This window comes from Myiozetetes cayanensis, unplaced genomic scaffold (genome assembly GCF_022539395.1).
Source record: "Myiozetetes cayanensis isolate MyiCay16 unplaced genomic scaffold, myiCay2020 scf4, whole genome shotgun sequence".
In the NCBI taxonomy this organism is placed as follows: Eukaryota; Metazoa; Chordata; class Aves; order Passeriformes; family Tyrannidae; genus Myiozetetes; species Myiozetetes cayanensis.
In genome coordinates this window covers 54,647,084-54,667,226 of record NW_026087631.1, presented here as the reverse complement: position 1 = coordinate 54,667,226, position 20,143 = coordinate 54,647,084, and the positions used below count along the sequence as shown (strand labels likewise).

The following is a 20,143-nucleotide window of genomic DNA, read 5'->3' as shown; positions in this document are numbered from 1 at the left end:
CTGGACTTGACAGGTAGTGCTTAGTAAATTAATAGACAGATTATGTGAATAACAGAAATTTCTCCTTAGTTTTATAATGAAAACAAAACCATATCTGTAAAGCTATTGCAACTTGTGAAGAACAATTCCTCAAAATGAAACATAGCAGTATTTAGAGGGATATTTGGCTCGTTTTAGACATGGCAGGCACAGATCTAAGCTGCATAAAAATAAATGAACTATAACTAATGTCCCCCTATGTTTGGAAATACTCTACTAGGTGCACAGCATATATGTAGTCCATTAAGCATGCTTTTATATAAGCAAGATTTAAAATGCTGTGATTTGATGACAAAGCTGGCATATTTGAATGATTGAATGAATCTAGACTTTGCTGAAGAATTACTTGAGTCAATCTGAATACACATAGACAGATTTTGAAGTTACTGAAATCCTATTTTATGTGATTTAGGATTTCTTAAACTAATAGGGAAATCCTAAACTACTTCTTTTCTGATTAAGTGTATTTATAAACACACATTTTGTATGTTTTCCTTGATGGTGTCTAATTTCTGTTGTACAGGAGTAATGCTGAGGAAATTAGCCAGGTTGTAAAATAACTTGCAGATCTCAGATAAAACACTCAGTGGTTAGAGAAACATAAAACAAATGATCTTTTATTTTAAAGAGACATTTTCTCTGGATTTATATCATGCATCAAATCAACAGCACATCTCTGCATTTTAACTCAAATATAACAAAATTGAAAACTGAAGAATGTAGAATCGTACTTCCTTCTAATTACTTCTGCTTGCATCATTTAATCTTGGGGTAATTATTTATTCATATGTAAAACTTACAGGAGTAGAATTTCCATCTATTGTTTTGAAAGGTGACAAACATTAGTTGATTGTCAAAGAAATAAACCAGTTATAAACCATGGCTGATAGTGATTTGTTTTGTGTATTAGAAAAAAAAAGCCATATTGTGATAGCAGAAATGTCTCTTTTTATTTCCGACATACAAATACAAAACAAGTTTACCATAAAACTGAGCTATTAAAGTTGAAAATCTATTATTTAGAACAAATATTTCATACAGGCAAGTTTTAAGTTAGCTGAGCAGCTGATTGTTAACTTGCACTTTAATCAGCCATACATTTAGGCTACATTACACCACACAGAAAATGTCAGTGCTCAGCACAGCAAAATTGCCAGTTATTGATTTCACCATTCAGCAAGGTAACTCTCAAGCTTCATAGTCCTTAAAAACAAATTGCCAGGTTTTCAGTCCCTGCATGATTGTAACTAGTGCTTGGCTGAGTGATCATGAGGGAAGCAAGGTGATCATGGGGCCATGAGATATTGCAGCCACGGTGATGGGAAATGTGTGCTGGGATATGATTTATAAAGAAGTCAGAATGTCAACTGTCTTTTGCAGTTGGATGATAAGTCTACAGTCTAGGTTGAAAAAGAAATGCATTGTTGTTAAAGCAAGATACAGACTGCAGCAGTTATATCTGGTCATTCTTTATTTCATTATTCATTCATTATTTCTCCTTCATAGCTTTTTTAACTGAAGATGAAATTCTGTGATTGCATTGAATGGTTGATGGGTTTTGCTTATTTGTAAGATCATCTGTCTTTTCATTGTCTGTTCAGTGTTTTTTCACTTACTGAAGAAAAATCATTACACTGATTTCCCTGCATTTGTCAAAATGCAAAACACTGGCTTCGGTTAAAATTTTCTTATGAAATATGTAAAAATATTTGACACAGATAGAGTGGATTTTTACCCTGAACGTCTTTACAGGAAAAATAAATGCCTTGATCAGCTCTATTTGAACCAGAGTCTGTGTTTTGCCATGTATTTTGTTCCAAAAAGGCCACAGCTTATGCCACCCCTGTTAATAGCACAGAGGAAAGATCTGGAAGAACATTGGGCAGAGGAGAAGCTTTAAATGGCAGAGGAAGCAGGACCCAGAAGCCAAAGTATGCTTCCTGTCTCTATCAAGAGAAAACATGAGAAATGGAGTTTTCCAGAAGTTGTGCCTGGTTTGGGAAGCAGCTGTAATATAATGGCTGGTGCTGCCAAAGGAAGCTTACCCATTTCTGGTCCTGCCCTGCTAAGCAGCAGAAAAGGGCTCTTCCCCTCTTACTTTCTGCTTCTTTCAGTGGTACAATAGTAATTACTGTTAAAGAGCAACTCATAGGCATACTGTGTAGTAGGCGACAGTAAAGGTATTCCCAGTATCTGCTATCTGGATAGGTCTTATAGAAGGTCCATGGTAGTATTTTTAGTGGCAATTTGAATTAGCAGTATATGTGTCTTCTGTTGCACAAGTCAGTGTAATACCCACCTCTTGCTCAGGAGGTTTCGTCATATGTAAGTTAAATTCATATCTTGTCATTTTAAAATTACATATTATATGCATATAGAATCATCCAATCATAGAATCAGATGGGTTGGAAAAGACCTCCAAGATCATCAGGTCCAACCCCTGATCCAACACTGCTGTGGTTACTAGACCATGGCACTAAGTGCCAAATCCAGTCTCATCTTAAAAATTATGTTTTTAAACTCTTCAAGAATAGCCAGCCCTTTTCTCCATAATCTCTTTTTTCTTCTAATTTCCTTAAAAATCTCCCTGTTCAGCCAGACTGGTCATCTTCCCTGCTAGCTCGCCTTTCAGCACACTGGGACAGCCAGCTCCTGTGAGTTCAGGACTTGCTTCTTTAAGCATGTCCATGCATTCTGGACCCCTTTGTTTTCAAGGGCCGTTTCTCAAGGTACCCTCTGAACCAGTCTTCTGAGCAGGCCAAAATCTACACTCTGAAAGTCCAGGATAGAAGTTTTGTTGATGACCCTCTTTGCATCTCTAAGTATTGAAAACTATTATTTCATGGTCACTGTGCCCCAGGCGACCTCCAACCACCGTGTCTCCCACAAGACTCTCTCTGTTTGTGAACAGCAGGTCTAGTGGGGCCCAATCTCTGGTAGGCTCATTTACCAACTGGAGCAGGAAATCATCCTCCCTACTCTCTAGGAATCTCCTAGACTGCCTCTTCTCTGCTGTGTTGAGTTCCCAGCAGGCATCCGTCAGGTTGAAGTCACCCACAAGAACAAGGGCTGGCAATTTTGAGGTATCTGCCAGCTGCTTGTAGAATAATTCATCACCCTCATCATCCTGGTTGGGTGGTCTGTAACAGACTCCCATCAGGATATCAGCCTTGTTGGCCTTCCCCTGATTTTGGTCCAAAAAACCTCAACCTTATTGTTACTGACTTCAAGTTCTACAGAGTCAAGAGACAATCTAACTTACAGAGCCACCCCTCCACCTCTCCTACTTTGCCTGTCCCTTCTGCAGAGCCTGTATCCATCCATGGCAGCACTCCAGTCACGCAAGTCATCCCACCACATTTCCATGATGACAACTACATCACAGCTTTCCTGCTGCACGATGGCTTCCAGCTCCTCCTGTTTGTTACTCATCCTATGTGCACTGGTGTTCGTGCACTTCAGCTGGGCTACTGGTTTGACTCCTAACTCTGGCTTTCCACCCTTAGACTCATCTCTGGAGAACCCTTCCCCCTTCAAACCTAGTTTAAAGCCCTCCTGATCAGCCCCAACAACTTACGGGCTGGAGTCCTTTTGCCTTTGCTAGATAGATGAAGCCCATTTGACTCTGGCAGGCCTGATGCCATAGAAAATAGCATAACCTTACATATTGTAATACATACACTTGCATGTCTGTGAATGTAAGATTTTAAAATATGTATTTCTAGCCCTTGTGGTTATAAATATGAATCAACAATAACCAATGCATGAAATTAGAACTGTCTTCAGAAATCAGGTCACAGCTGTCTCACAGCGTTTCTTTCTTTGTTTTTGTTTTTCTGTTGATAATCCTGGAGTTTTATAAGCATTGACTATTGGTCAAGCCAGAAAATTTGTCATCACAGATTCTTGTGATAGATTTTCTAAATATCAAAGGATTTGTGAATGCAAAACAAAACTCCTGAATAGTGCAAAATAAAAAATTTGTAAAATAGGTGTTTGCCTATTTTATTTTACAAGAATTACTTAATTCTTGTAACTCCTTGTTTTGCTTACTGTTTCATCCATATGAATGCTATCTGATACAAAAAAATTATCCATTTCTTGAAAAAAAAAAAGTGCAAAACCAAAGAACTTTACACAGGCAACTTCTGTGAATTTATATTCTATGTGATGGAATCTCCTGGTTTCTACAGAAGTCAGATTTTTTCATCATTATTTTCATATTAAATTCCATAGAAGTTTAAAGTCGCATAATGTTCATTATTAATGTAACTGATAAGAAGTTGAATGGACTTTTAATTTCGCAACCACTTAATTTCATGAAAAAGCCATACTATTACTGATAGCAGCAAACCCAGCATAACCAGTGCCCAATAGCAGACAACGGTACATGCTCCACTGGAAGAAACACTCATACTTACAGAAAATTGTAAATATGGATAATAAACAAAAAGCATTTTTCAGGGCATCTATCCTTTTCTCCATCTTCCCCCCTCCCCACCCTCCCTGATACAATTCTAGAATACAGATATACCTCACAAAGGTAGTGTGCCTTGGAGCTTAATAACGACTTGCTGAATTTTTAGGAGAAGGAATAATCTACAACACACACAGTCTGTGGATAGGCATCACAGGTCATGTAATCTCTCTTACCTACAGTTACCCTGTGTCAGGTGCTTATGATGCATAAGACCAACTCCCTGCTCTGTTGCAGTACTTTATACTAGTGCATATCATCAAAAGTAATTTGAATGTTTATCAGCATCTTGTGGCACAGTAATGGATCTTTTTACAGTTACGTTCAGAACAGTTTCCTCTTCTGTCTTAATTTGTTCCATCCCTGGAAGTGTTCAAGGCCAGGTTGGATGGGAGTCCAGGCAACCTGGTCTAGCGAAAGGTGTCCCTGGTTGTGGCAGAAAGAGTGAAATGAGACGATCTTTAACATGCCTTCCAACTCAAACCATTCTGTGATTAATTTCTGAGTATAGGATGGAGAGAAATTTCTCATCTTGTTCCTTCCTCCTCCCCCTAGGAATTTTTAGAAGTTCTAGGTTATGTTCTAGTTACTGTTACCTGCTCACCTCTCATGGCAACAAACAAGAGAGGAGAAACCTAAGTTGCATCTGTGACATTTGCTTCTTGGGACTCCGATGCACAAGTGCAGCAAATCTTACTGCACTAGGTCAGGTTTCTGTCATGCTGCATGAACTTTCTCCTCACCAGCATGAGAGACAGGACAGGATATTTAATGGCATCTCAGCCACTGCAGTGTCCAACATGCATATAAGCACACACCCTCCTTTTTTGATGCTATTAAAGTGAATATGCCACTCTGTGAGCCACTCTGTAAGGAACAAGCAAACTTTTGTTGTGTAAAGCAGTAACATTAGGAATGAAGCTGGGACCTGCATCAGTGCCAGCAGCCTGGAGCAGCATCTATCTGCCATAAACCTCAACATAAAGTTAGGCATTATAGCCAGGACAACCTTGAGTTAAGGTGCTGCAGGAGGCTTCCCTTTTCTTATTTTGGTTTGGTGAACTTTTTAAATTATTTTTTTTTACTCTATTTTATTGTAGCCTTGGAGTGAGACTGTTCATCCAGTTTCACCCAAAGGAATTCTTCTTATGAACTTGTTTATTAATTGTTTTCAGAGTGAATTTTCTGCTGGATCAGCCAGATAAACAGACTTGCTGTTGATGGAACAGGTACCAGGAAAGGTGGTATGCATGCAGCTGGGATTAGTGGCAGTGACAGAGCACTCATGGTCAGATCAGTTCAGCTGTAATGTGAAACAAATGTAGTCCTAGACAGTTTAACGATGGTGTCTCAGACAACTTTGGTCCACGTAAGGTGGTCCCACTTCCATCCTGACTGTCTTGAATGCTACCCTTCCTGGCTGCTCATTCCCAGTCCCTCATTTCCAGTGCCATGAGAACCTTTGTTTTTCTGATCCTGCAGTGAGACAGCTCAGTGCATTAAATGAGCATGAAAACATTTTTATTTATTTTAGTACCCTCTGCTGATACAAGCAATGTCAGAGAGGTGATAAATCTCCTTTACCGATGAACTACGACACTCTTATCTTTTGCAGTGCATGACAAGAGAATGCACTAAAGTCCATCTGTCCAAGTTCCTAACTATACAAGTAGCCCTTGTCCCAAGTACAGTTTTGTTAAGCGTCTGGAAGTATTTTCTTCCTCAGATTCAAAAAATGCCTGCTGTAATAAAAGGATGATATTAATCAGGACTTAAAAGAGAAGATTTCTGATTGTGCTCCATTCTTTCTCTAATCTCTCAAATTTCTTCATTATAATTTTTCACTGTCTTGAGGGATTTTGTGATTATTTCCTGAGTTTTGCGCATGTTATAGTTTCTAATTTTTATTGTCTCTTATGTTTCAGTTGCGATCAAGCTCAGAGCTTGGCCAGGACATCTTGAATAACTGCCTTGCAATCCAGACCATCCAGCCAGCCCTGTCACCACATGACACTGCAGATAATTCCATGGAATACTCTCCAGGGCCTGTTCATAATATTTACCCAGGTATAGAAAAAGACATATGAAAAGCTGCTATGTAATTGTTCACTTTAGATGAAGGATGATTTTGCAGAGTAGGATGTACTCTGAAATCCATATCTATCTCATAAGAAGAATAGAATCTGCAAAGTAATATAAAAATACAGATTTTGAACATATTTTTATATGGTTTTGGAGGGAGGCAGGTTATGGAGGGAGGTTTATATGGTTATGGAGGGAGGCAGGCCAAATCGTACTATATCCGTGAAAAGAACTACTGCAACATAGAGCGATATTTGACTTCTACTACCAATTCACTGCTACTATTCCTTGTAGGTATCAAGAATACGTTAAGCTTCATTTAAAATCACAGTATTTTCCCTCTTACTTATTCATGGATCACGTATCAGTTTGCCAATCAATCTACATTAATGTACTTAAATGCTGCATTATGAGCTCTCATTATCACTATAAATATGCCAATAAACACATTTATACTATAAATGTAATCCTATTTTATTGTACAATGTACAAGTGTTGTTCACATTTCAACTAAATTTGAAACAGTTGGTAAACTATGAGTGATAGTACATCTCAAAGCTCAAGACAGCATGGACAGGATGTTAACATTTTTAATGGAGTATTTTAGTAGTTGTGAAGGCATCTGTTTTTAACTTTTATACAGAATGCATTACATCTTCTATCAATCCAACTTTTAAGTGAGAACCAGATGTAGGAAGTGAATGAATTGACTGCGTTAATGTTATGTGTAGTGATGAAAATTACATTATATGAAGTGGCCACTTCAAAAAGTAGTTTTATTTTATTGAGAGGTCTGTAAGGCTATCAGTTCTATTACATGTTTTTGTCAAGGCTGCTGTGAGTTACACACTTGCTGGTGATGATGCAGGTTAATATGACAAAAATTAGGAAATACAAAGCTATGACTGTATTACAATTTATTAAATAGTTGGTATTACTTGACACTGTTAAATTTTAAATGCCATATTCTGAATATAGGGTGAGTGTGGCATCTGTTACTTGAAAGTATAAAGAAATTTCAGAGTTTAGAGATGCACTTTGGGCCAGGAAATCTCTGGGAACATGTTGTTAGTTATAGTTATTTATTTCATGTTGTATGTTGAGAGGGAGTTGGGTAGTGAGGAATGTTGAGATTTAAAATAATTATTTAATGGCATTGCCCAGTGTAATGTGCAAAACTGAGAGATAATAAAGGCTCAGCTTTTCATTTTCCTTTCAAGTCCCTAGGCAGAATAGAAGGTGGGATGGGACATTGTGTCACAAGAGCCGAAACCAGATTTTCAAAAATTGAGGACATTCTCACAGGAGATTTCCACAACAATCTGTTGAGCACTCATTTCTTTTACCAGTCTAGCTTCCAGACTGATTAAGTGTCAAACTCCAGCAGCTTGGTCAATCCAAATCTAGGCTGACAGTGGCTTGAACAAACTGCTGCTTGTGACAAGCCAAGTTAAGCTGCTGCCTCCACCCAGCCCTTAGCTGGCAGTTGTCTGCAGTCGTGGTGTCCCACAGACAGCTTCTGAGACTGTGGCATTACATTTTGTAGTCTCATTCATACCTTGTCTTTACTTGTGTGTTTTATAGCACTTGTGTACTTGGTGTTTACAGCACTACTAACTATTGACATAGTTTGATATAATAATTTATTTTACTTGTTTCTTACTTTGCACTGCATCCTACTGTATGGCAAATTTTATGGTATTAATCAACATAGTCTTATCAGTATGAATTTCTGTGTAAGTAATAATCTGCTTTCCCTTACTTGTGTTCACAGTTATAGATAACTTGGAAATTTCTTGTAGTTTTATTCACTTGTGTTGTTTCACATCAGTTAACTGAGGGTATTATGTCAGGTATAGATGAATACATGTCACTCCATTTTGACAACCACTCAATCCAGTTGAAATGAGTTGTTTCATGAACTCATCAGGGCTGCTACATAATAATATACTCTGTGGATAAATAAGATAACTCTACCAGGCAGGGAATTATTTTATTGAAATGGCAATATGAAAATTATTCAAGACCCAAGGAGAGGAAAGTGAAATATACAAAAACTTAAGAGTCCTGCCTTACAGAAGCTACCCTCCAAAATTCTCTAAAACCAATTTTTTTTTGGTATATAACAAAATATAACAAAAAACTTTGACACTTCCAAAAATAAGGTATGTAACTTTTACTGGGTACTGTTTGAGAGAGCATATTATCTGAAATGTGTCTGTGCTACTTTTCAAGTAGAAACAAGAACAGATTTCCATTCTTCCAGTGGTGTCAAATCAAACTTTTATGACTTGAAGGTGACTTTGCTTACCATTGATGCACATTTAAGACTTCTGAAGAAGTCTACAGGATAAATGTTTGAAAGCAAACTATTAGAAATATGTAAGAAATGTCAAAAGTAGACATATGGAAGCAAGTCAATTTCCACTTACATAGTACAATGCCTGTAGGGACAACTGTACACTTTCCCTACTGTTAGAGTACAGAATCTGCAAACATAAGTACATTTATATTAAATACAACAATAATATTTTTGATTATGCATCTACTACTTAAAGTTAACTTCCATAAATATTTTTTCTTATCTTGTAGTCTTAATTAAAGAAACCTGAACTTGCTTAGGTATAATCTTACTAATACAGTGAAGTAGTGTGACAGATTCTTTGCTTAAAACTAATACAACATTGTATTTAAAGATCTAAAACAAGCATACAGACTCTTCTAAGGCTAAGTATAGTGATAGCATCTGGGTTTTAATTTTCAAAAATTCATAGGCTTCTGGGCTTATTCACTTCACAAAATGAAGACGTGAGCAATTAATTCATAATAAGAACACAAAGATGATGGTTTTTACTACTATGTAGTTGTATGAACTAACTGTTTATAGTGCAATCTAAAATCTGTAAAGCTGAAAGAATCATAAATAATGCAATGCAAAAAATACTTTTACTGTGCTGTTTGGTTAAAGCTTGACCATTTCATATTTAAGCATAAAGCAGAATTTGCAATTCATATAGGAATAGTTACTGAATCTCATACACAGCTCTGCTCAAGAGCAAGTAAATGATATCACTTAAACTTGGCAAGTGCATGACTTTCTTTGCAAGTTGGCATTTAAAAGCTGTATCTTTAAAGTTACATAACTTGTTTGAATTCTAAGTGTTTTTTAAATAATGTCTTATGTTGTATGTTATGCTTTATTGTGAAACTTTGACCTAACTATTTTTATGCCTATGATTCAAGTTGTGCTTTGCTTACATAATACTTTTCTTTGTGGATTTTTTTTTCCCACTGAAATAGTACTAAGCTAGGTGCTCTATGCACATAGTAAGAAAACATCCAATCCCTATGGAGTATGTATCTAAGATAGTTTAGGAAAGTAGGTAGAAAAAACAGGCAGGTAAAGGATAGAGTACATGTGCAGGAAAGAATAAAATGATTTTATTAAAGCAATTGTCCCAGAGAGCAAGCTCCCTAAGAGATGTCTGAGAAAAAAGGCAGTCTGTTTGTTGAGGCTGACAGCCTTGGAAAGTAGTTAGAGCTCATTAATGTAAGAAAAATCAAAATGAATGAAAAGGAAGAAGTGACACGTGAATGTCCCTTACCATGAAAAACAAAATTGTTTTTGATGCATAAGGATGGAGACAAAAGAGTCAGTGATGTAGGGATACCAGCAACGAAGAGGATCTCTGTTGTCACTCCTTGGGGTGAATTTAAGTGTTGCATAGTATCTAGAACTCCTAGTGAATGTGATGTAGTCCCAGATAGGACCATACACACGTTACAGGGAGTTGAAAAGTGTTAATATTATTATCTATCTTAGTTTAAGAAGGATAGATTATTTTCCCTCAGACCTGTCCTTTTATTCACCAGTTTTACTTCTGAGTTTATAATTTCCATTTTGAGACACCTTAATGGTTCTCCAAAAGTTCATGCTATGTTCTGGTTCATATCGTAAAGAAGAGAACATTACTGATGGATTAGTGTGTAAGCAACACAGCCATTTGCACCATTTATAGTGCCTTTCATCATGATGAGACCAAACTTTAGAAACTGCAGTCCTCTGAAAGGGAAAAAAATGTCTTAAAAGGCAGGGATGTGATCTAAAGATACAATCACAGTACTGTGAAACTAAGTCATTGTATATTCTTACAGTTTAATTAGGTTTTTTCATGGTAAAATACAAGTTACCCTGTTTTTTGCAAGGAATAATTTGTCTGTTTTAATTTTGACAGTCAGGGTGTTCCTTTGCAGTGTACTGATATGTTAAATATTCTTTCTGCTTATTCTGTCAGAATGCGTGTTTGATTGTTTTTCATTATTTTCTTCTGTGCTGCATGTAAGCGTAAAATCAGAAATTTGAAAGTTCATTCCTCTGTTTTTCCCTCTACATTCATCTTGATGCTCCTGTGAAAGACGGGCATGAAGAAGGTGACTTTTGGTGTACATGAACAAAAGTGGGAAAAACACATTCTCCTGTCTTAGTGAGGGGGGTTCTACCTCAACTCTTTCTCTGTGTTTTACACTGCTGGCTGAAGTCGTGTCTCATCTCCTGTGGTACCTGCATCCTCTGTACCTCACTTAAGGTTCCACTGTCAGATGTTTGTTGTCACTTGGGTTGTGATGAGGACACTCTGGTCCATATACAAATCAGCAAGCAGTAGAGGCTAGCGCCAAGGTCAGCCTCCACTCCGCCAGCTTTACCGGCAACTGTGACAACGGACACCTTCTCATGCCCAAAACTTTGGCATTACCTCTGCAGATGATTTTACTCACAAATTGGTTCCCTGTGTGTCATCTTACACCATCTGTCACTTCCACTAGCTGAAATGTGTCCAGGACTTCTCATTAATGAAGTTGCAGCATAGACTTCTGAACCTTTCATTAACTCTGCCTTAGCCTGGTGAATAACCAGTGTGTCACAAAGGCAGGCTTGTGAGTCTTTCCAGAAATAGGCTGAGGATTTGGAAGATGAGGTGAACTTTTCACACTTTTGATGTTGTGCAGCAAAATTCAAAATTGTGACTTATGAAATAATTTTCTTGAAGACTGGTGTGTGGTGGGATTACTCCTAAAGTATTATATATATTATATATAGAGACAGATAGACAGATAGATAGATAGATAGATAGATATATTACATAAAGTACTCCTAAAGTAGTGTTTCTTCTGCTAGGATTGCAGCATCTATGCAGATATTTTAGCCTAGAAAGTTGTTTTACCAGTGACAGCACCCTCTGGGGAACTGGTTAAATTCTAGGATTTTGTCAATAAATTTGATTCGTTAGCTCCAATATATTCACTAACATAATGTAATTTTTATGGTAGAATTTTATTCTGTAAACTAGGCCCTTTTTTGAAAGAGACTGGAAGATATGACAGCCAAACAATGAGAGATCATTTTTGTCTTGTAGACAGCCTATCTAATTCATTCTCTGGGTTCATAAAATATTCAAGATCATGCATTTGGCTGCCATTCAACATCAGCATAAGTTACCTGACACAGATGTCAGTAAAAATTGTTAGGTAACTGGATTTTCAGATATACAAAGATTCAAATTTTTCTGACTTAACCAACTTCTGAAAACAAGGTTAAAGGATAAGAGATCAACTACTTAGGACATTTGAACAAAGTTCTGTATTGCTTTTTGTTTAGTCATCTAGAAACTTTCTTTATTGGAAAGTGTACAAGAACAACCTTATAGAAAATTACTAAACTGTTAATGATGGTTTAAACTTTTTGTATGTATTACTGAGGAGTCTGGGACGATAATAGCAATACTACTCTTCAAGAAATTTGGGATTTTTACAGCTGAGAGGAAAATGTATAAAATATTTCCCATTTTCAGGAACTGTGCTTTCTGTTTACCAACTGTAAAAATACATGTTTTGGGAAGTATTTGACAGCTCTTCTGAAACACGAAGGTATAGAAGATTTGCAGCCTTAGTCAGACGAAAATTCCAAGATCAGGAACAAAGTTATGTCATGCCTGGTTGTATGAAAGTGTCATTTGGAAGCAGCAAAGAATATTATTTTCATGTGGGTTTTTCTTCTTCCCTTTGAACAGAAAGTAACACTTGAGAAAAAAACCAGTTAGTTGCAAAGAATTGTCACTGCAGCTTTACAGGAGCTCTTACCTGTTGGTGTTTGGTCAGTTATCAGTATTATTGCCTGCATGATGAGAGTTATTTCTCTCCTTTTACTTTCAGCAGCCCTGATCGCCAGCACACAGACCAGTCAAAGTGCTACAGCAACTGGGACAGTGTCCTTGTCCCACCCCAGCAGCCACCACTCCCCAGGACATAATGCACAGGGTAGTCCTCTCCATCCTCCCCCTCAGCTACCTCTTCTCTCAGCTGTGGTGTCAGAGAGGTAAGACCAGTCCCAGTTTTTGCAACACTGAACCTGAGGCAGGACGGCCTGCAGAGCTGCCAGGAAGGGTGGAAACTGAATTGTCTGTGTACAGAGTCACTGGTGGCAGCCTACACCTAACAATTGCTGTGGGTGTGGGTTTATCAGGGATGGAGAGGTAAAAGGGACAATGTTATTCCAGCCTGGGCAAGGAGGTGTCCCATCCATTTCAGAGTCTTTCCCCAATCCACAGATGGCCCAAGCAAGGAAATTGATACTGACTGGGACACTGAACCTCAGAGGACCCCAACTATACTTACAGAATGGCAACCCCATGTTTCTGTTTACCTGTGGGAGGAAAGTCATATTCTGTCAATATTCTCTCAATATTAAGCAGTCATTCAGGAATTTGGCTTTTTTTTTTTTTAATTGGCATTTTATTAAGACAAAATAATGAGCAAATTTTTATTTCACTGGTCTGAGAGTTTGATTTATTGATTTATTTTATGCTAGTTATGTATGTTTTATTATATGCTGGTCAGGTATTACTGTTTCCATAATTTTAGATATTGCAGTGATGTAAAAGCAGATTGCTTGGAAGTGTTTTGATTTCATATTTAGACATCCCCTAAATTATTTTCAGCAACCTTCCCAATTATCTAGGTAGTGTATGGTATTACAGATATGGAAATCTATAGTTCATTGAACTAGAAGTCTAGATTAGAAGATTGAAGAGGCCCAAGCAAATAAGTTTTCCGTGGAAAATTCAGGAAGATAACACCATCACACATAATACTGAATTCTTACTATATGTTTATGGATACTTAAACTTTATTTTGTAAATATCTCTATTTTTCAGTTCTCTAAATGATAAATTGCTGTATTTCATTACTGCATTTCAAAGTGTTTAATTTCCTTGAGTGACAGAAATGCCAGTAATTTGAAAAGTACAGTCTCCAATTATAAACCTGAACAGAACATTCACTAGATTTCAATTACTGGTAAATGAGCATAATTTTTTTGGATGAAAGCAGTATTTACTCTGCCTTGTGTCAGGAAGGTGGAAGAATGTGATGGCTCAGGGAACTGACAGCAGTTGAAAGTACTTTTTTATTTCAGACTTCAGATGAATTCAGCCAGTTTGGGAGTGACTGGAAGTTGTTGAGCTTTTTGTACATCAGTCAGAGATAAAATGTGCTGCCTCATGATCACTCGACCTCAGCTACTAGTTCAGTCCTTCCTCTCCACTCCTGGCCACAGATTCCTGATCTTCTTCCCTTGCCCTAGCTCTTAACCTCTGTGTAGACCCTCTGAGGCTGTTCAAGCTCTGTTGCCTGACACAGAGACTTTTCTTTCCCAGTATAGTTTCCTCTCCAGAGCACGACCTGTCCAACATCTGTACCCAATAACTGCCAGAGCTCAAGGTGACAGGCAGGGACAGGTCAAGAGTTATTACAGGTATAAATATCATTATGAAAGACAGTGATCTTGTCATCAGCCCATTTCTGAGGTTCCACTGGTGTAGAACCATAGCAGATGCACGTAGAGTGTGACTTAATTGATTAAATTCATTGAATGCATTACAGACCTCAAGATTATACAATACTCTACACAACAATAAAAAGCTAGCATGATACACTCCTGTCTCATGTGTTAACTGTATAGAGAGTGTTTAGAGAGAGTGTACTCTCTCTAAAAGGCTAAATCTCATATGTGAAGGTACTTTGGATTAAGAAAAAAGGTCTTCATTTAGGTAGTGTGACAATTGCCAATTTAAATTCAGAAAAGAAAAAAGTATTACAGCAGTGTTAGTTTGGTGTCAGAATATATAGTACAAATTATGGGAAATGTTTAAAAGAAATTCTAATTCATCTTACATCTTGAATCTAATATAGTGCCCTCTCCTAGGGGCCCTACGAGTAGTTTGTCATTTATACCACTTCATAAGTGTAACAACAGCTGTGAAAATGTGAACTGAACAAACCTTCCATATAGAAAGTGCTGCAGATAGTGTCTGTCTTTGAAAGGCATGAATCACTCTGTTAATCTCCTTGTTGAGAGGACTGCAGGATTTAGAGGGGCAAGTAAGTGACTTGTTCCCCCACGTGCTAGTTGGAGTTGGACTAGATGACCTTTGAAGGTCCCTTCCAATCCAAACCATTCTTCCAACTTCAAACTCTTCCACTGCATGGTTCCTGACAGAGTGGCATGCCTGGGGCATTCCAGAGCTAGGACTGGCTGACCAGCACTTGCCCTGACAGAAGGCTGTGTTTGTTGGACTCAAGCCAATCCAAACTGGCCTGGTGCTTTGATGATCCTGGGGGTCAATCATGTGCCACTTTTTGGACAGAAGTAGAAGGAGATGAGCAGTTTCCCTACATCCCTGGGTACCATGGGATAGAGAAATAATTGGAGGGTTTCGTCTGTGTCTTCCTCTCCTAGGTGGTGGGAGGGAGAATGGGGACTTGTTTAAGCCTTATTAATGTGAGAAAGTGAACCAAACATGGGACACATCTTACACTGCATTCATTCTGTTTACATAACTCTGTGTACACAGAATGCAAATCAGAGAGTTCGGATCCAAAAAGTAATTTCGTTTATCAAATGAAGAAGAAGAAGAGAACATACATAGTAGAAACACGGACTTACATATTGTTTGTCCCAGCTCTTTGATACTAGCTTTCAGTGCTCCCCTAATATGAAACACTGCAAATATTCAATGAAGGTACGTACCTAAAAGCAAATATATGAAAAGGAATGCGTACTTCACTTCCTTTTCATTGATTTTTGTAATACAAGAAGACATGTGCACACAAGAAAGCTGAAATCTAATTAAAACTCAAAAAATTATGGGTTTATATGGCATAGTTAACATGCAGCTCAGTGCTGCAAAATTGATGGTGCTAAATGCTTGAAATTATTACTTTCAAATTATTTTTCTAATATTTATTGAATTGTCCAATATATGTCCAATATATGCATCTTGTTTTTGAGCAAGAAGTCATCTGTTTACCAGAACAAATTTTTTCAGGGACTTGGTGTTCCAGATGATATTTTACCTTCCTGTGAACGAGAGTTAGCAGTGTATCCCTAAAGCCTGCTGCATCCTGGCTTCACAGGAATTTCTAGAGACTGTGCAAGGCTGAAAAGATGATCTTAGGGCTGAACTATTCAGTTTAACAGCACTGTAATGGTATAGTAAGTTCTGCAACTAGCTCCAAGCCAGACTTCCAGAAGCAAAAGCCTCTGAGAAGTTCTAACCAAGGAGTTGAGGCATACAACCTTCAGATGTTACAAAGTCCTTTGTATGTGGCATAAAAGGGGCTCCCCCAAAGAAAGTCTTTAGTTAAAGACCTTAACAGTGTGGTTTTGAAATAAGTACATAAGTTCTTTCAAGGCATGGGACACCTCAGAGGATTGTCTGCTAAGACAATCACTTTTTTTTTGTTAGTGAGCAAATGGCACATGTAAGTGACTAATGCTAAAGAGTAGAGGTATCACAGAGCCAGATCCAGTTAAAAAATCTTTTTTTTCCTTTCTGTGTATCCATGATGGGTACTGGTCATTAAAAAATCACTTTTATATGTGCCGTTTTAACTAATCTCATCAAAAGAGGTAAACTTTGGTAACTTTGTAATCTATCTTGCTTACTACCAAATCTAGTCATACCCCAGGAGGACACCTTTTCCTATCTACTATTGGAAAGAAAGAGGCTTCTTAATGGCTCCAGAAGAATTCCTGTTCTGATTTTGTACCCATTAGTCACAGGAAAGGGCAACTTTTTGCAAATCTGGCAGGTTCCTGAGGGCATTGACTCCTAGGCTTGGCCACAGTTCTTGATAGCAATTTCCAAGTGATTACAAGCTGGTCCTGATTTTCTCGGGAACACAACTAAATTTGCAGTTCCCCCAGTAACATGCTGAACTGAGACAAATTTCTCTTTTGTTAAGCAGAAGGAAAGAAAAGATAGATGACTATGGACATGGATATGAGTAAGCCAGGAATTCATGAAGTGATTCATAGATCATTATAGAGACCACTAATGTCTACTGAAATGGAGCCTTGTCTGGCTGTATAATATAGTTCATTATTATTGGGACTTTTTTTGGATGTTAAATCAAATGTGAAATCTCTAAAACCGTGCTTTTCCCTTTGAGTTTTGAAAATTATCTTTTCCCTTTTGGTGGCTGCTGGTTAAAATCATTTTTCAGATATTAATTTTCACAAATTAACTTTGAAAACACAGAGGATTATATACAGTGATTTTTTAAAGAATTAATTTTATTAAAGACTGCCTGTGCATTACTTTCAATCACTAACAGCAGATAACAGTTTTTCTGTGTGAGTGCTATACAAAAAACTAACTACAATCATTACTCAGGAGACATATAACTGGGTAGTAGCAACACTTTTTAAAAATCTTTGATCTTTTTATCACAATATCACTATTGGTTTGTCTTTTTAAAAAAGTTATTCTCTTGTATGATTGTGAAATGCATGCTTTGTTCTCTTCCTCCTTAGCATGTCTTTAAGTCTACTCTGCATCAGTTATCTGGAACAATGAAATGCTTAACACATTAAAGACTCAAACTCAGTAGCGAAATCTTTATCTCCTCCATCTATGTAGCATATCTGAAGATGTGTTTATGAAGTTAATATCACATCAGCACCAAGACCATCCAAACGCCATCTAATATGCCTAAAAATGTGACTCTCAAAGAAAGCTGAGTAGGTAGTAAATCATCCACAGTTCATCCTGGTACACTCCAAATGCAGATTATGGACCACCAGTAAACAGTTTTCTAATGAAATCAAAATCACGCAGATAATGTGTGGCAGATGGAAGATTCTGAGCTGCAGTGTAAAAGATCTGAGGAGACTTGGATTTAAATGCAGTTATACCCTGTACAATGACCCGGTCCAGAGGTGTTCTGTAGTGCTACTACTGCAGTTGCACCTCCTGTTGTATTCAGGATGTAATAAAAACTTCCTTACATTTCTTCAGGAAAACCATACTTTTTTTGCTAGCTTAAAAAAAAGTCATATTGTGTATTGAGATCCAGTCTCAGGACAAGGACCAGATCCACACTTCAGAATACTGGTAGACTGTGTTAACAGAGGCAGCTGCTTAGCACAAGGGAAGAATAAGTGGATACTCTTTCTCAGCAGACTTGAAGCTTGCTTTTAGCAATGGAGAGGCTAATCTGTGACAGGAATACTGCATCAGTTTCCACTAACCCTTCTGCAGAAATATCCTGGCTCTTTTTTATTGGCCTTTCCATCTCTCCTCCTGGATGAGAAGGTGGCCTACAGCCATTCCTGAGCCCAGGCTGAGCTTTCATTAACTAATCAGATCCCGTTGGTCTAGTAGGTGGTTTGATCACTGTGAGAGCTCCACAGACTGGAGCTCTCACAACCTCCATTTTCTGTCCGCAAAAATGATCATAGCACCTATCTGTAATGGACTTTGAGGTACGCAATTTTAAGGAAATGTAGAAAAAATGCCCATAAAAGAAGTAAAGTCTGTAAAACTCTTGTTTAAAACCTTCAAAAGTAGTGTGTATCCTTGTAGTGCCAGTAGTGACAGAGCTGTGAAAAATGTACCACTGAGCCTATGTGGCAGCTTCACCACCAGGTTTGTTTTCAAGAGTTCTCCTCTGTGAGGCTTTTAACTTTATACTTGAATACATATCTGGACTCAAGTATACTTAAGTATACTTGAGTCCAGATCAACATTTTGATCTGGTCAGACTCTGGAAGCAATTTAACACTTGTCTTTATTTACATTATATTGCCTTTAGATTGTCCTTCAGGAAGGACAGCTACTTATTGATAGATAAAGTTGATATGAAGTCCTAAAACAAACAGTTTGCAATGCCTAAGAAGTTAGGTCCCCCGTGAGGCATCTATTCCCATTAAGACTTAAACACAGAAGGAGTGGGTTAAAAGGAGTTTCCCATAATAAGGGTAAATTTAGCCTGTTAATTTCACAGTTTTCATATCTAATGATATGTAACAATTTAAAAATATATCATCTCTTATTTGGCCTGCACACTTATTTCAGAAGTCTGTATCTATGCAAATAGCTAAATGTGACAGTAGTCTAAATAAAGTAGAAACAATCTTTAGCTCTTATGTATTGGAGATTTTACAGTTTTGTGGTTTTGGAATCCTAGATTTGTTGCTCCGGCTCTTTCTCCTCACCACATCAGCCACCAGAGAATGTCTGTTCCACATCCCCTGTTGCAGAGACAGACTTCACAACCTCCCCAGCTTCAACAGCCTGCAGGATTGCCTCCACAGCCACACCAGGCAGCAGAAAGCCCTTCTTTTCAACCAAATACCCTCCACATCAAGGGTAAGAAGGAAGAATGTCAAACTGAAGATTACTGACATTAGTTGTTTGTCACTAGTGCTGGGCTTCAAATTAGGTGCTTTAGGGGCTGGCACTGATATTTTTAAGGCACCTTTCCTTCTGAAAGACTCTGGGAAGTAGCTTTCAGGACCCTGCTTTTATACTTCCTTAAAATTCTTACCTTAGCTAATTGTTATTCATCTTAGAATGGAGATACAGCTTTCTCTTTGGACTGATTTTCAGAGCTGACTGAATAATGGAAAAAAATTTTTTAAATCATACGAAGTATTCATTAAAAAAAAAGTTGCATTAAAAAAAATTGTTAGCTGATACTAGTCATACTAGTGTATCTATACAGATAGCTCTACTAGTAAGAGTTATCTTTGAGTTGCAAAAAATATCAGATTTCGGTAAACAGAAACATTTCTAGCTTTTCACATTTGCAAATTAGTCTGTTAGTACAGTAGGTGACTCATATCTCACTCTTTCTGTTCCATTTGTTCTTAGCAGCCAGATGGTACCAAATGATTACTTGGTATTGTGTAATTCGCCTGGTGGACACGTAGAAATATACTGCAGAGGAACACTATTTTGAAGTATTTCAGGACAAAGACAGCTGGCATTTTTACATACCATAGCAGCAATGGCTATTCACTCATGATGTGCATTTCTTAATGGTAGTTGTAATGATTTTCTTGAGAAAATACTCTCTCTTTGTTGTGCTAGGCAGAGAGATGACTGAGGAGGGAATAGATGTCCATTATAAACTTCCTACTTTATGGAAGTGATAACTGTGGCAGTCATTCATTATATATCTGCAAGAAAATCTTTGTCCACA

At 37.6% G+C, this 20,143-nt stretch overlaps 1 protein-coding gene across 6 annotated transcripts in view; it reads left to right on the top strand.

Moving 5' to 3' along the window:
• Window positions 1-20,143, top strand: part of GLIS3 (GLIS family zinc finger 3) — a 172,719-nt gene that overhangs the window by 118,126 nt on the left and 34,450 nt on the right. For 4 of the 6 annotated variants that reach the window (XM_050328508.1, XM_050328510.1, XM_050328507.1 and 1 more), the window contains exons 6-8: window positions 6,442-6,583; window positions 12,809-12,971; window positions 19,127-19,308. In XM_050328508.1, the coding sequence (XP_050184465.1) occupies window positions 6,442-6,583; window positions 12,809-12,971; window positions 19,127-19,308 (487 nt within the window). The remainder of the gene's footprint in view (window positions 1-6,441; window positions 6,584-12,808; window positions 12,972-19,126; window positions 19,309-20,143) is intronic. The other 2 variants (XM_050328512.1, XM_050328509.1) reach the window with 1 other exon arrangement.